The 16,886-nt window shown below is 38.0% G+C and overlaps 1 protein-coding gene across 5 annotated transcripts in view; it reads right to left on the minus strand.

Moving 5' to 3' along the window:
* EPHB1 (EPH receptor B1) overlaps window positions 1-16,886 on the minus strand; it is a 700,554-nt gene that overhangs the window by 453,367 nt on the left and 230,301 nt on the right. For all 5 annotated transcript variants that reach the window (XM_072613592.1, XM_072613594.1, XM_072613596.1 and 2 more), the window contains exon 2: window positions 12,934-12,998. In XM_072613592.1, coding sequence (XP_072469693.1) covers window positions 12,934-12,998 — 65 coding nt within the window. The remainder of the gene's footprint in view (window positions 1-12,933; window positions 12,999-16,886) is intronic.

Genomic DNA, 16,886 nt, shown 5'->3' on the forward strand with positions numbered 1-16,886 from the left:
AGAGTAATGAAGCTGTAAATATTACTGTAAAATTTTGCTACAATTCTTCATTTGTGCAAAGACTTTTCCCCCTCTTTTTGGTTTGGCTTAATCTTTTGAATCAATCAACAAGCATTCACAAGAGGCTTATAAAATAATAGACAATTGTGTTAATTTGAATACTGGGATAGAATGAATGAGTGAATGAATGAATGAAGAAAGGAAGGAAAGGAAAAAGGAAGGAAGAAAGGAGCCATTATGTATAGTAAAAACGTGCTATTGTCAAGTCCTGATTTTCATCTCAATAGAGGGGAACAATGACTTGAATAATCTAAAACAGTAGATAATCCAAAAATAACTCATATTTTGGGTTTATAAGACACTATTACAGTGCATATCCCTTCCTAAATATGGTTTCTTCTTTAAAAAAAATTATTTATTTATTTTTAACATTCAATTTTTAAATTTTGAACTATGAATTTCCTTCATCCCTCCCAACCCTCTCCCACACATTGAGAAGGCAAGCAATATCAGTTATACATGAGAATTCATGCAAAACACATTTCTATATTAGCCATGTTGCAACCAAAAAAAAGCAAATGCAAAAAAAAAAATGGTTTAAAAAAGTTATGCTTTAATCTGCATTCAGATTCCTTCAGTTCTTTCTCTGGAGGTGGATAGCATTTTTCATCATGAGTTCTTTGGAATTTCCCTGGATCCTAGTCCTGATCAGGGTAGCTGTCATTCACAGTTAATCATTGCACAGTATTGCTGTTACCATGTAAAATGTTCTCTTGGTTCTGCTCATTTCACTTTGCATGAGTTTATACAAGTATTCCCAGGTTCTTCTAAAAGTATCCTGCTTGTGATTTCTTATAGTATACTTGTATTTCATCACAATCATATAACACAACTCACTCAGCCATTCCCCAATTGATGGGCATCATCTCAATTTCCAGTTCTTTGCCACAACAAAAGAGTTGTTTATTTTTTTAACATATAAATCTTGTCCCTTTTTCTTTTCTCTGTTTGGGATACAGACCTAGGGAGCCAAAAGGTACGCATAGTTTTATAATGCTATGGTCATAGTTTCAAATTCCTCTCCAGAATAGTTGGAAAAATTCACAACAACACTGTTTTAGTGTCCAAATTTTTCAACGCTCCACCCCTAACATTTGTCATTTTTCTTTTCTGTCATGTTAGCCAGTCTGATAGGTGTGAGGTGGTACCTCTGAGTTGTTCTAATTTGCATTTCTCTACTCAATAGTGATTTAGAGGATTTTTTCATATGACTATTGATGGCTTTGGTTTCTTCTTCTGAAAATTGCCTGTTCAGATCCTTTGACTATTTATCAATTGCAGAATGACTTGTATTCTTATAACTTTGATCCAGTTCTTTATATATTTGAGAAATGAGGCATCAGAGAAACTTGGGGGCAAAAATATTTTTCCCAGTTTCCTGCTTTCCTTCTACTCTTGGCTGCACTGGTTTTCTTTGTACATTTTAAAAAATTTAATGTAATCATAGTTTTGCATTTTATATCCCATAATTCTATCTCATGTTTGATCCTAAATTCTTCCCTTATTTATATATCTGAGAGGCTAATTTTTTCATGCTCCCCTAATTTGCTTATGATATTACCCTTTTTGTCTAAATCATGTACCCATTTTGACATTATTTTGGCATGTGGTGTGAGATGCTAATCTATGCCTAGTTTCTGCCAAACTGCTTTCCAATTTTCCCAGCAATTTTTGTCAAAAATCTTTGAATGTTTGCATTTATCAAACACTAAATTACTGTGGTGATTTACTACTCTGTATTGTGTCCACTTGGTGGTGTTCTGGACAGAGTGCTAGGCCTCAAGTCAGGAAGACTCATCTTCCTCAGTTCAAATCTGATCTCAAACACTTACTAGCTCTGAGACCCTGGGCAAATAACTTCACAGTTTCCCTCAGTTTCCTCTCTTTAAAAATGAGCTGGAGAAGGAAATGGCAAACCACTCCAATACTTTTGCCAAGAAAAACCCAAATGTGCAGAGGCAGAGCCAAGATCGTGGAGTAGAAGCAGGACCTGCTAGAGATCTCCCCCAAACCCTTCAAAAAACCTGTAAAAATGACTGAACGAATTCTAGAGTAGCAGAAGCTACAGAATGACATACGAAAATAGATTTCCATGATAAGAATGTACTAGGAAAAAAGAAAGGGAGAGGTAGAATGTAGTAAATCATCTCACATAAAAGAGGCAAGAAAGAATTTTTACAATGGAGCAGAGGAAGGGGAAGATAAGGGGAAATATATAAGCCTTCCTTTCATCAGATTTTGCTTCAGGAGAGAATAACATAGACAGTCAATTGGATACGGAAGTTAATCTTACCCTACAGGAAAGCAGGAGGGAGGGGATAGAGATGGGGGATGGCAGATTGAGGGAAGGGGTAATTGGAATCAAAAACTTTGGTAGAAGGAGAGGTGAAAGGAGAGAGCAGAATAAATGAAGGGCTGGAAAGGATAGAGGGAAATATAGTCAGTTTCTCACAACATGATTGTTATGGAAGTGTTTTGCATGACCACACATGTATAACCTATATCATATTGCTTTCCTTCTCAGTGAGGATGGGTGGGGAGGGGGAGGGAGAAAATGTGGAACAATAAGCTTTAGAAAGTAATGTTAAAAATTGTTTTCACATGCAACTAGGAAATAAGATGTATAGGCAATGGGGTATAGAAATCTATCTTGCCCTACAGAAAAAATAGAAGGGAAGGGGATAAGGTGGGGGGATAGGAGGGAGGGCAGACTGGAGGAAAGGGTAATTGTTAGGAGCAAGGAGGGACATGGGGAGAAAATTTGAAATTCAAAATTTGGTGCTGTTTCTGAGATCATGATTGCTACTGTGGTTTTAAAAAGAAAAAAAAAACCCTGAAGCATAAGAGATTCTGCTCTAGCCCCTTAGTTTTACTTTTGTGTTTCTCTGTTTCAAGTATGTTTCTTGTAAACAATATATTATTGTTGAATTCTGGTTTTGCAATCATATTAACAGTATCATTACTAACTGTATTTCCCTTCATTTTATTTTTCCTTGCTCATCCTTCTCTCTCTCTCTCTTTCTCTTAAAAAGAGAGTCCCTCCTGAAAACTCTATTTTGCTTCTGACTACTGCATCTCTTAATCCACCCTTCTTTCTGTCAGCAACTTTCCTTCTCTTATCTCCTTCTCTTCCTGTGTCTTTGTTGGGTAAGATAGATTTCTATATCCAACTGAGTGTGTATGTTGCGAACTAATTCCAATGATTTTGAAGTTTATGCACTGTCTGTCAACACCCCCACCATTTTCCCCTGCATTATAAAGACTCCTCTTTATGATCCTCTTTTATGTGAGACAATTTTCCCTGTTCTTCCTCTCCCTTTGCACTTTGCAAAGTGCATCTATCTTTCCCATAATTTAGGTGTTTTTTTTTTCTGAGATCATCCCATCAAAGTCAACTCACACACATGCCTTCAGTCTATGTACACTCCTTCCAACTGCCATAAAATGAAAAAGTTCTTAGAAATTATGTGTCAACTTCTGATATGGGAATGTGAAAGTATAACTTTGTTGTGATTTCTTGTGATTTCTCATTCCCTTACCTTTATATATTCTTCTCAAGTCTTGTGTTCAAATGTCAAATTTTCTATTCAACCCTGTTCTTTTTTTCAGGCACATTTGAAAGTTCTCTATTTCATTGAATGTTCATTTTTTCCTCTGAAGAACTATACTCTGTTTTGCTGCATAGATGATTCTTGGTTGTAAGCCTAGTTCCTTTGTCCTCCAGAATATCATCTTCCAAGCCCTCTGATCCATTATTGTGGAAATTGCTAAATCTTGTGTGATCCTGACTATGGCTTCAGAATATTTGAGTTGTTTCTTTGTGACTGCTTGCCATTTTTTCTCCTTGATCTGGGAGCTCTAGAATTTGGTTATGATATTTCTGGGAGTTTTCATTTCAGCATCTCTCTCAACATATGACTGGTGGATATTTTAATGTCTATTTTACTGTTTCTAGGATATCAGAGCTGTTTACTTGATAATTTCTTGAAAGATGATGCTTAGGCTCTTTTAGGTAGTCCACTAATTCTTAAGTTATCTTTCCTTGATTCATCTTGCAAGTCAGTTGTTTTCCTGATGAGCTATTTCACATTTTCTTCATTTTTCATTCTTTTAACTTTCTTTTATTTTTCTTGATGCCTCATGGAGTCATTAGCTTCCACTTACCCAAATCTAATTTTTAAAGAAGTATTTTCTTCAGTGAGTTTTTGTCCCTCTTTTTCCATTTAGTCAATTCTGCTTTTTAAGGAGTTGTTCTCTTCAGAGAATTTTTGTGCTTCTTTTACCATTTGGTCACTTCTAATTTTTAAGGTGTTATTTTCTTCAGCATTTGTGTGCCTTTTTTTAACCAAGCTGTTGACTCTGTATAATTTTCTTGTTTCATACTCACTTCTTTTCCCATTTTTTCTCTACCTTTCTTGTTTGAGTCTTAAAATCCTTTTTGAAATCGTTCAAGAATTATTGTTGAACTTGTGTCCAATTCACATTATTTTGAGGTTTTGCTTGTAGCAGTTTATAAAACATTGTTATTTTCTGAGCTTGTATCTTATTCTTCCTTGTCACCACAGTAGCTTTCATGATCACTTTCTTGTTTTGTCCTTTGTTCATTTTTCCCAGCCTATTTCTTGAATTTTAACTTTACTTTAGAGTTGAGATCTGTTTCTGGGGTACAGGGGGCACTGCTTCAATCTTGAGGCTTGTTCATGTTACTGTTTTCAGAGCTAGTTCTGGGAATCTGTAAGTTTTCAATGCTTCCAAGGTGGTATGATCCAAAGACAGATGTGTGGTCACTTCTATCCTGAGCTGTGCTCTGGTTTTTATCCCAGAAGGGACCTTGTTTCCCTGCAGCCACAAGTGCAGGTGCTCTTTTCTGTCTTGGAACAGAGACCAGGGCTCCTACTCCCTTGTTGGTGACCACAAGTATTCTTCTGTGCCCTGAAATTGTGACTAGGCCCCTACTCTCTTTTGGCTGAAAGTACTAGTGCTCCTCTTTACTCAGGAACTACAACTTGGAAATATACATATTCAATACAATAGTGTCCTACACCCAGTGTCAGCAAAGAGTCTCCCATAATCTCTTTCATATTTCTGGCCTGAGAGGTCTCAAAGCTGCTGATACTGGTGTCATACCTTCTCCAAATCCTCCTGCTGCTAGTTACCACATGGGATATGCTCTGGGCGGGCCCTTTCCTGGTGCCAACCTCCTAAGTTGTCTTGGACTAGAAAAATGTCTCACCCTAACTTTTTGTTGGTTCTGCCACTCCAGAACTGAAACACATCTAGTAGGGGCAGGACATGGTCAGATGTGTACTTTAGGAAAAGTTTTTTAGCAATTATGTGGAGAATGGATTAGAGTGTAGAGAGACTTGAAGTTGGCACACCAATTAAGAGGCTACTGTAATAGTACAAGTAATGGCAATCAGAATCAGAGCAGTAGCTGAATGAATGAAGTTAAGAAGATGGGTCCAGAAGATATCATGAAGAGAGAAATAATAAGATTTGACAACTAGTTATTTGGGATGAGTAAGAGTGAGGTGACATGGAGGCCAGGAAATAAGAAACATCTGTCACTTAATTAATTATCTATATGTAAATTGCTTACAGTCAAATTTAAACAGTTCATGTTCAGGTATCCTGTCCAGCAGACCTCCAGGTCAGCACTTCTTAAACAGTAAACTGTGACCCATATGGGACCATGAAAAGTTTGGCAACAGTAAAAGGTTTCTGAATGTGCAATGACTAAAAATTAGTTAAAAATCAAATGGATAATGAATCTGAGGTGTTTCTGGCAGTATTTGCCTGTGTTTCATCATGCAACTTCACTGCAGCCTTGGTTCTGAACACAATGTGTGCACCTTGCACTGTGCATGCCTTCAGGCCATGAAATGCCAAGGGGAGCTGCTGAAACCAAAAAGAGGTCATGAGTGGAAAAAGTTTAAGGAGCCTTGCTCTAGGTCACCTACTGCCATTGCCTTCTTTGTATGCACTCAGAAAATATGAACACATTACAAGGAAAACATATTTAGGAGTGAGGCAGAGCCAAGATGGCAGGAATTTGTATGAGTATATTTGTTAAGACACTATCATGTATTGGATACCTTGCCAGACACTGGAGAAACAAAGAGGTATAAGATACAGTCCCTGTCCTAGGGGTGTGGGAGGAGAATGGCTTAAAATCTAGTGGGAGACAGGTTGAAGAAATGAACAACAATTCTAAATGACACATACTAGTTGACTAATGAGGTCTACAGATTCTGAATACTAAAAAAACAAAAAACAAAAAAAAACTTCAGAGACATAATTTTCAAGGAAAGGGTGGAGCAGGAAATAATAGAAATATATACTTAGAGCTGGAAAGGACCTTAGAGGCTAACTAATCCAAAGTACTCATTTTAAAAAGTTATCATTTTAAAAATAACAACAAAAAAGAGAGAAAACCTTCACATACACAAAGTAGAACAGAAAAAGATTATATGTGAAACCATGAATCTCTTAAATAAAATTTTTCCCCAAAGTATAGAGTAAATTCATCACATTACTTTCAAAGCTGTCCTGCTTCTCTGTGTTTCCCTCTGAACTTCCTTCCCTTTTGTGCATTTTAAATCTTTTTGTCAAAACTATTGCTAGCTCTCTTCTCTCCCAACCCAAATAAAAAGAAAAAAGAAACACAATTATTGGGAAAAATAATATAAACTATATAAAAGAATGTGAAACATATAAAAATCATAGTAATTAAGCAAAACAAATCCAGTTAGCATCAATGCCCACAAATATAGGTCTCCATCTGCACCTGGGCTCCATCACTTCTGTGGGGGGAGGCAGGATAACATATATCATTAGCTTACTTGAGTTGTTGTTGGTCATGCATTATTTAAGGCCTGTAAGTCTTTCAAACAAATCCCTTCATTTTCAAAATGGGGAAACTGAGACCCATAGAGATGAAGGGGCTTGATCAAAATCACACAGATAGAAGTGAGATTAGAACCCAGGTCCTTTAACTTTATATTCTTTCCTTTACGGATTGATCTCGAATTGGGCCAATTTTTGACCATGGGCTTTAATACAAACATTATCATCCATACAATTCAATTCAATTCATTCATTCAATATTTATTCACTATAAACTGTTAAAGCACTGTGCTGGGTTTTAAGAACACAATGAAGAAAAACAGCACAGTCCTCATATTCAGGGAGTTTATAATCCAGGTAGTGAGTACAACATACACACAAATAGCAGTGATATAAGCTAAAATGAAAGGTCAAACAGAGGAAAGAGAAAATGAAGGAAGGAACCCTTGTTGGGGCCAGGAAGGCAGAGGGGAGCTAGTTAAGCTTTATGGGAGAGGTAGAATGGAAGTGACATTTTCAAGCAAAGGAAGGATTTCAGTTAAAGGAGATGCAGAAAGAGGCAATTCTAGGGACAATAGAAGGGACAATCATATGTGCAAAAGAGGGTGGGCTGAGATGAGGGATGAGAAGAAGAATCCTGAGATGACTAGTAGTATCATAACATTTTGGAGCGGGAAGACCTCTTGAGGTCATCTAGTTCAAATCCCTCCATTTACAGATGACAAAATTGGGGCCTAGGGAGGTTAAGTGGCCTACTTTCACAGCCACAATTTTCATTTTGCTTCACTAGAAACTGTTCGGTCAGTATCACTTTCCCAACAGATAGTTCATATTTATGAATTGATACAAATGATTATGTTACATCGTTGGCCAGGCATACATTGTCACTTAGTGACCATGGTTCAATCATTACTCCTTCATCCATTTGCATTATTATTGAAAAATAATAAAATTATATAACTGTTGAAAATAATAACAATAGTGAATATGTCCTACCATCTCTATCCCTCTCTCCTACCTCAAATAAAATGAGGGGGAGAGCCGTGCAATCCTTGAGAAAAATCATAACAGAAAATATATGCAATAATTTAAATATATAATTCATCCACATAGTTGTTGGAAAATGTCCAAATGCTGTATGCCAGATGATGAATTATAATAATAATAGTGGTAGCGATGCTTTGCTTTCCCAAATGGAACCAATGAAAGGTATAGCTATTGCTAATACCTGTTTTGGAAATGACTAACAAAACCCAGAAGATTCTAATTAGCCCATCTACATAGTACCAGTTAAGAAGCCAGGTGGGTCCAGCAAAATAATTATCTCTAAGGTCATTTCCAAATCAAAGTTCTATGATTCTATAAGAATGAGAACCCAAATGTAAAAGATTGGATACTGATATAGGCCTCTCTCTTTTTAGAGGCAATGGTGGGAAATTAGAGGTCAATGACTAAGCAAGATTTCTCTGAATCAAAATGTGATCTGAAATTAACTTTTAAAAATATGGCATTTGACATCCATGGTTTGCCTTGTCATCAGAGATAAGAGACAGCATAGGGTGGTAGAAAGAACAATGGTTCTAGAGTCCAAGAATACAACATTCAAATCTTACCTTTGCCAATTACTTTTTGTGTAACCTTAGAAAAGTCATTTAATTTCTCTGTGAAATGAGAGGGTTCAACTGTATGACCTCTAAGGTTCAGTCCAGCTCTGATCCTTAGCTTGGTTAAGAAAAAAAAAGCAGGCCAATCATGTTAGAACACTGAGGAATGACTAATGGACTGACCACATACTACACTGGTATCTACCTAAGGACTAGAGAGAACCCTGCCCCCCCAACACTTGTCAGGACCCTCGTGAAGGACTGGTAGGAAGGCAGGAACAAGAGGCATATTATAGTCCGCATTGTTTGGGAGTTTTTTGTTTTTGGAAGGGGACAGCAAGGGATTGACCTTTGGTTTTTATTTTTTTCCCTTGAGGCAATCAGGGCTAAGTGACTTACCCAGGGTGCCTAGTTGCTGATTGTCTGAGGTGGAATTTGAACTTGGATCTTTCTGACTTCAGGGTTGTTGCTCTATCTACGGCACCACCTAGCTTGCCTCTATGGTCTGCATTGTTGGAAGTGATATTCATTTCAATGAGATAACAGTTTCATGTAAACATGGAAGTTTGAATCCAGACAGGACTTGATTCATAAAGATGATTTTCTATCACATTCTTAAGGATTCCCAAGGAAGAGTGGGCAAAAAGAGATGCCTATGCCCAGAAAACAGTGGTATAATTACACAAGATAAGAGGTCCTCAGCTCAGATCCCAACTTCTGCCACTGTCTAGCCTAGCTCCCTCAGCTGTCAGTCTCTTCTTCTCTGAGATTACCTTCCATCCACTCCATCCACACACACACACTCACATACACACACACATATGTATACATTCATATGTGTGTGTGTGTGTATGTTTGCATATTGTCTCCCTCTATTAAAATGTAAACTCCTTGAGGTCAGAGGCCATATCTTTTATTGTTCTTATAACAACTCTGACACATAGTTAGTGCTTAATTGCTTGCTGCTGCACTGACTGCACCAGATGTACTAACTGGTAGAGAGTAGAGAGCAGCCCTAAGGATGATTACACTGACTCTTTAGTGAGGTGATGCCTTCTCACTTCTCCTGGAGGCCAGGAATAACATCTCATGATTCCTTTTCTATTTACTCCAAGTACCTAGAACAGAATGCTCCACATAGTAAGGGCTTTAATACATGGTGTTGGTTGACAAAAGGTTTGGCCATTTGTATCCAGGCTTGATGGTGCAGGTATTGGTGGGTGTAGGAAATGATAAATGAAGGGCGTCCTTACTTTTCCTAAGTAGTTTGGATCTATAAACAGTGGTGAAAGGACAGGTATAAAGTGTAACAGCTCTTTAAGACAAGGAGAAAGAGTTCTCTGTGACTCTTCTGAGATGATTTTCTATCACATTCTTAAGGATTCCCAAGGAAGAGTGGGCAAAAAGAGATGCCTATGCCCAGAAAACAGTGGTATAATTACACAAGATAAGAGGTCCTCAGCTCAGATCCCAACTTCTGCAATTATTTTTTTTATTTATAAAAGTAGAAAATACAAGGAGAGATATCTCCAGGGATGAGAATATCAGGAAATGACAGCTTGGGTAACCTGAATGTCCCATTGGATGATACAATGAGCGATAGAGAGAAACACATCTTTGGAAATAAATGTAAACCTCATGTGACTCTTCTGAGAGTCACAGAGACCTGTGCAAAACTGGCTTTGTGTGGATTTTTGAGCTAGAAGTAGAAGAGAAAAATTTCATCTTTGATGTATAGCAGGCCAATTTGGACTTTTTTTTTTCCTTCTCTCTTTAAGGATAATCAGAGGGAAATGAAAATCAAGATGACTTGGGAGTTTAATGAGCATATTTGTTACGCATAAAAATGTTTGCAGCAAGAAAGAAAATTAAATAGAAATTATGTCAACATTTCAAGAGCGTCTCCTTATGAAATCTGGAGCAATCTTTATGTTAATAAAACAATAGGAAATTCTTATGAAGGCAGCATAATGTAGCAGAAAGCACCCTGGATTGGGAGTAAGGAGATCTGGATTCTAATCCCAGCTCTAAATGTGCAAACTTGGGTAAGTCATTTTTTTTCTCTTTGAATCTCATTTATTTCCTGTGTAAAAATAAGGATGTTAGACCAGATCATCTTTAACGTACGTTGTGGTTAAAATCAAACAGTACAAATCATAATTCACAGTGTTTTAGTATGAAGTTTTAGTCAGCATGGAAGAATTTCCAAAGAGAGTCCACTCAAAATTTAAAGAACATACAGCATCCTAACCAAAAAGGTTTTCTCTTTCCTCTCTACTCCATTTCTCAGAGCATAAACATTTTAAACAAGTCTGGTGCTTACATGGAAAGGCAGTATTGCATGATGACTAGGGAACTAGCCTGGAAACCAAGAAGACCTGCTTCTGACATGTGCTGGCTGTTTGACCCTGGTCAAGTCACTCACCTTTTCAGTGCTCTGGACAACTCTCTAACACTGTAATCTGGAGAGAAGGTAGAGAGTAAGTTGCAATCATAATGGGAATTTCCTCACCTGGGAGTTTCCTATGCCAAGGAAATCACAAGTTCAGTTCCTATAGGGACTTGTATAGTGGAGTCTATGGAATAATCAACACACCTAGGTTTGTTCTGCAATTATTTTTTTATTTATAAAAGTAGAAAATACAAGGAGAGATATCTCCAGGGATGAGAATATCAGGAAATGACAGCTTGGGTAACCTGAATGTCCCATTGGATGATACAATGAGCGATAGAGAGAAACACATCTTTGGAAATAAATGTAAACCTCATTGACTATAGATAAAGCCAAATGAGGATGGATGAAGCATCCATCCTGGGGACACTTTATATATTTATGTTTCTATTGCATGTGTTTCTATCTATGTTCATTTATGATGACTTTCTTCATTAGGTGGCAAATTCTCGGAAGAGAAAATGTCTTCTTCTTCTGTAACCACCCTCAGTGCTTGGTAATTCAGTGCTCTGCACAGAACTATAACTTAGTTCATGTTGGATGACTGACTATCATTTCTGATTCATATGACTAAGCTCAGGTCCTAGACTGATGTTCTGGTTATATCTTTCATCATGGATAAAGAACTGATTAATTCTGTGTGGGAACTATAATGACTAAGTCCTTATTAGGTGTAGGGCACTATGCTAGGTCCTGGGAATACGGAAACAAAAGGGAGATCATTCATCATCATCATTGCCATCTAAAAAAGTGTTTGCCTTTGACTAGAAGAATACTGATTTCATGTGCAATTCAGTGCATCAAAGTGTATAGAAAGCAAATTAGAAATAAGCCAAGGAGGGAGAGAGTACTAACCACTGGGAAAGGAATGAGAGAGCCTCTCTGTGCAAGGCACTACTAGAACAGTGCCTTGAAGACAGCTTCAGATTCTAAGAGCTATCGTTGAAGGGGAAATATCTTCCTAACACTGTGGACCTTCTCTACAAAAGCACAGAGGTGAGATGTGGAGTCTAATTAACATGTGACCTGTCCCTTGGTATCATGCTGAGGAATGACTGACCAAAGTGGATGAAAGCCTTAAAGTGTTTGTTGTTATTCAATCATCTTGACTCTATAAAATCCTCATGGATTTTGGCAATGGGATCTTCTTAGCAAAGATACTGGAGTAGTTTGTCATTTCCTTTTCCAGTATATCTCTATTTTACAGAACGGGAACTGAGGCAAATAGGGGTTAAGTGACATGCCCAGGGTCACACAGCTAGTGTCTGAGGCCAGATTTGAATTCAGATCTTCCTGACTCCAGGCCCTATCCAAGTGCATTGTCCATTGCACCACCTCGCTGCCCCTTCTGAAAGTGTTAGGGAAATGTAAAACATGGCAACCATTACTGGCAGCATTGTATGTTTACAGCTGTTATTGGCCAGTTATTTTTTTTGATTGCCTACTTTATACTTTACTCATCCTGAAATGCAGTAGACACTTCCCTTTTACATTGATAAAAGCATTTGCCCTCAAACTGTTCATTAGTTCCACAGAAAATATGACATTAGTTGAGACAATTTGTTAAGGGTCAGTTATTTCCAGCTAGACTATCCAATTGGTATTTCAGGCAATTGTCCAGCTGACACAGCTGGGACTTCATGATGTGATTGTGGACTTTGGTAATAATAAATACTTTATTTTATTGTGAAGCATCACTATTTAGGGCAATTAATAATTCAACAAGTACCTACTAAGCACCTATAATGGCATTGTACTAGGTTCTGGGAATACAATACAGAGGATGAAACAATTCCTACCCTCAAGGAGCTTATCTCCTAATGGGCAATGCTGTCTATGTGGGGTGCACTTGTATTTTTGGTGCTGGAAACCCTATGCTCTTTGCTAAGTTCTGCATCATGCCCTTTGACAACTGTGAGGAGGAGAACAAGGCAGCCATCTGTAATTCTGGCATGGCCCCAGAACGCTTACCCCTGAGGCAGGATTTGCAGTCCAACCCAACTCAGCAGTAGCTGTCCGGGTGTCCATTAAGGTTTCTGGGAATAAAAACAGGAAAGTAAATGAGTTAACAACTCTTACCACATAATTGTTTCCTACCCTCAGGGGCCCATTTCCAGTTTGAATTTACTTTGATATCTGTGATGTTATACAAGGAATTCAGAGAAACACAGAAAGATCTGCACAAGCTGGTACCTAAGGAATAAAGCAAAGACAGAAGACCAATACACACCATGAGGACAATAATGTAAATGATAATGGCACTAAAAGATGCTAGAATTTGTATTGACCTCAATGACCACTCGATTCCAAAGAATTAATGACGAACAATACTTCCTTCCCCTCAGGAAAGTGATGATGAACTATGGGTACAATATGGTGTATATACTGTCAGGCAGGATCTTTGCTTAACTTTTTTCCTTGCCTGCTAAGTGGATTCCAATTGGGAAAGTAGAATTTTAAAGATCAAAAAGCATCAATAAAATATTTTTTAACAGGGCAATTGTGACCATCAAGTGAGATAATGAATCTAAAATGCATTGCAAACCTAAAAATGTTTTATATATATAGCAGTGATGAAGAGGAATGCTTTGGCTGCTTAACTTCCGCTCTCACCAACTTCTGTCCCCAATCCTAGCGTCCTAAGAGTTTCCTTATAACAGTAGTCATGGAGGAGGAAAGATATGATTCCTTTAGTATGAACTATAAGTTTTATGAGGGCAGGCACCATGTCTAATTTATATCTAGCACACAGAGTTTCAGCAAACAATTTAATTCAATACATCAATCACTTATTGTGTCATGCTTAGATAAAACATGGTCCCTATTCACATGTATAATCCAGCAACAAAAACACAAATAATCACAATGTAAAAAATAGTTTCCACTTATAAATATGTTAGTTGAATAAATGGATTTGGAGTCAAATAAGAAGGGCAAAGTAAAAAGTCTTCCTTTTGTAGTTCATTTTCCACTCTGAGCCCATCTGACAGCTGCAGAAGCCAAGCATATAGCTAGGGATACCCTTTCTTTCCCCCTCATCTCCACTTCATAGCACTAATAATGATGATAATGACAAATTTCATTTACATAATAAACTTCTTACAAGAAGATCATGCCACCCAGTGGAAATTCATCACAGTAATTATCACAAAATTGTCTCAACTGGGTGAACCTGAAACAGGTGGGAGTATTCATATTCAGCAGAACAAAAAACCTAAGCACAGAGAGGCTAAGTGATTTGTATGAGGTCACACAGCCAGACCGAAGTAGAAGCAGACTGAAAAGCCAAGTCACTTCATTGACAGCATTATTCCCCTCTGTAATACCCCTACCCCATTCCATGATTGTTATTCTAATGGAATCCTGGGGGAAAACAGGGGTTTGTTTTTTTTCTGTTTGTTTTTATTTTTAAAATAAGGCCATAGAGATCATATAGAACCTCTACTAGAGCAACAGCCAGAAATATTTTCACTGGCTAAAAGAAATAGGTGAGGGAGAGGGTGATGACAGCAAAGAAGAAAATGGAATGATTCCAGGAGAGGAAATGGCCTATCCCCAAGAGAAGTACAGTCTTGGCTCAGCTTCCAAAGGGGTTAGGAAGAAGGTGATTCCGAGAGAGGAGCTATGGTGATGAAATCTGTGAGAGAGGTAACCTGGATACCAATCAATCAACAAATATCTATTAAGCACCTACTATGTGGCACATAGTAGGAGTTTAATAAATGCTCATTTTGTTCTTGCATTCCTACTTATGATCTATGTAAACAAAAGGAATTTACATGGACTCTCTGGTCATCTGTGAAATAAAGGAGTTGAAGTCAATGACTTCTAAGGTCCCTTCAAAGTCTAAAGTTATGATCCTATCATCCCCAACCAAAACCAATAAACATGGATCTGACCCAAAAAGAAGTCCCCATTGAAAAAGTGACTATAGCTCCCCTTGGTTAACTATGCCAGGGTTTACATTGCCTTCTTTTACCAGCAATCTTTCCCTTAAATCTGACTTGGATCCCTTGTCATTATTTCTCCTCCCTTTTTACCATCTTTTCCCCCTGACGATGAGAAAACCTCAGCAGAGAATCCTATGTTTCATATGGTTAGGGGCAGGTACTTTTCTGGTAGAGACACCAAGTACAGCACTATGATTTTGTGGGGGCTTAATAAAAATGATTTGAGGATGTTTATGCCTCTCCAGAGGGGCAGAGAGCATTCATTTGCATTTACAAAGCATATTGAGGGTTCTGGCAGAAAGGTATGATGGAAGCACAATTAAATATGTATGATTGCTTCGGCTGTCAAATAGCATCACTGGGACCAAAGCAGGAAAGGGGCTCCTTTAAGAGATGGGGCCAGCTGAAAAGCAACACTACATGGTGGAATCTGACAAAAGTATTCTTTTGTGGGCTGGTCACTGGACCCTCCAAGCTTATGATCAAAGGCACAGTGTGTGGTACATAGTAAGCCAATTATTAGCAGTATTGCTTCTACTCCTAGATAAGGGGTCAATCATAGGAAAAAATAATGAAGCAGGCTGTTTATCTAAACTTTTCTACTGTGGTTAAACAACCTGGCACAACTGGATTGGGATTCAGACCTCAGTTCAAATCTTATCTCTGCTACTCACTACCTTTCTGACCTTGAACAAGTCAGTTAATTTGTGGGCCTCACTTCATTCATCTGTAAAATAAGAAGTAGGACTAGGCAGTCTCTAAGGTGTCTTTCAGCTGTAAATCTGTGATCTATGACTTCCACTTCCCCCAGGAACCCAGAACCTTCAAACTGGCTATTTAATAAGACTCCAATTCTAATGGTGTTGTAGGACCTCTCCTCCTCAGTAATTCCCCCTGGCTCAAGACCTTTTCTGATCTTTCTCTCCTGACAAAATTCACTTTTCTTGTGCTCTCTTCCCTCAGAATCCTGCTAGGTACCTACCTGTCTAATTTGATAAACTAGTTTGATCTTTGTTGTTAATAGATGATAATGTCCTGATCAGTTAGTCCTCACTGAAACATTTTCATTCTAATAGAAACCTGTAGTGCCTAATAGAAAAAAAAAGATGAAAATTAAGGAATTTGGGCACAGTAGCAGGATCAAAGGAAAAAGGAATTTTTCAGTAGGAGAAATAGACCTGGTGCCACCAAAAATACAAAAACCCCACAACCTGACATCCATGTAAATTGGGACAGCTAGGTGGCACAGTGGATCGAATCACCAGTCCTGGAGTCAGGAAGACAAGTTCAAATCCATCTTCAGATACTTAATATCTTTATGACTCTAGGCAATTCAATGAACCCTGTTACCCTCATTTCCTCATCTATAAAATGAGCTGAAGGAAATGCAAACCACTCCGGTATCTTTGCCAAGGAAACCCCAAATGGACTCACAAAAAGTCAGCCACAACTGAAGCAACTGAACAAGAAAAAATTAACAGGACTATAGATTTCAAGTTGGAATAGACCTTAGGACTCAGCAAATCCAACCCTTTCCATTTTACAGATAAGGAAAACAAAGTTGAGAGAGGTTAAGTGATCTGCCCAGGATTACTCAACTAGTAAGTGTCCAGGCTAGACTTTAAAGCCAGGTCCCCCAATTCTAGATTCAGGATGCCATTCACTATAGCATCTGGCCTTCTCTCAGCTTAAGGAACCTGGTCCGGAAACCATGAGAGTTACTCTGTCAGTTATTGGCCCTGTGATCTTAGGATGAGGAAATTACTTTTTCCATATTTAAAATGGGGATAAACATATTCGTTGTTTTTGTTGTTTTGTCCTTTGCTTTTGAGGAGGACCAATGACATCCTTGATGATGTCTTGACTCATGCGTGAATTGGATTTAAGCGATGTAGAGCTGCACAGTCATCAGCCTCACTTTCTCTTCCTGCATCATTGAAGTCTAGTAGCAAGATGAAAGTCAAGATGACTGAC

The sequence above is a fragment of the Notamacropus eugenii genome, chromosome 5 (assembly GCF_028372415.1).
Source record: "Notamacropus eugenii isolate mMacEug1 chromosome 5, mMacEug1.pri_v2, whole genome shotgun sequence".
Lineage (NCBI taxonomy): Eukaryota > Metazoa > Chordata > Mammalia > Diprotodontia > Macropodidae > Notamacropus > Notamacropus eugenii.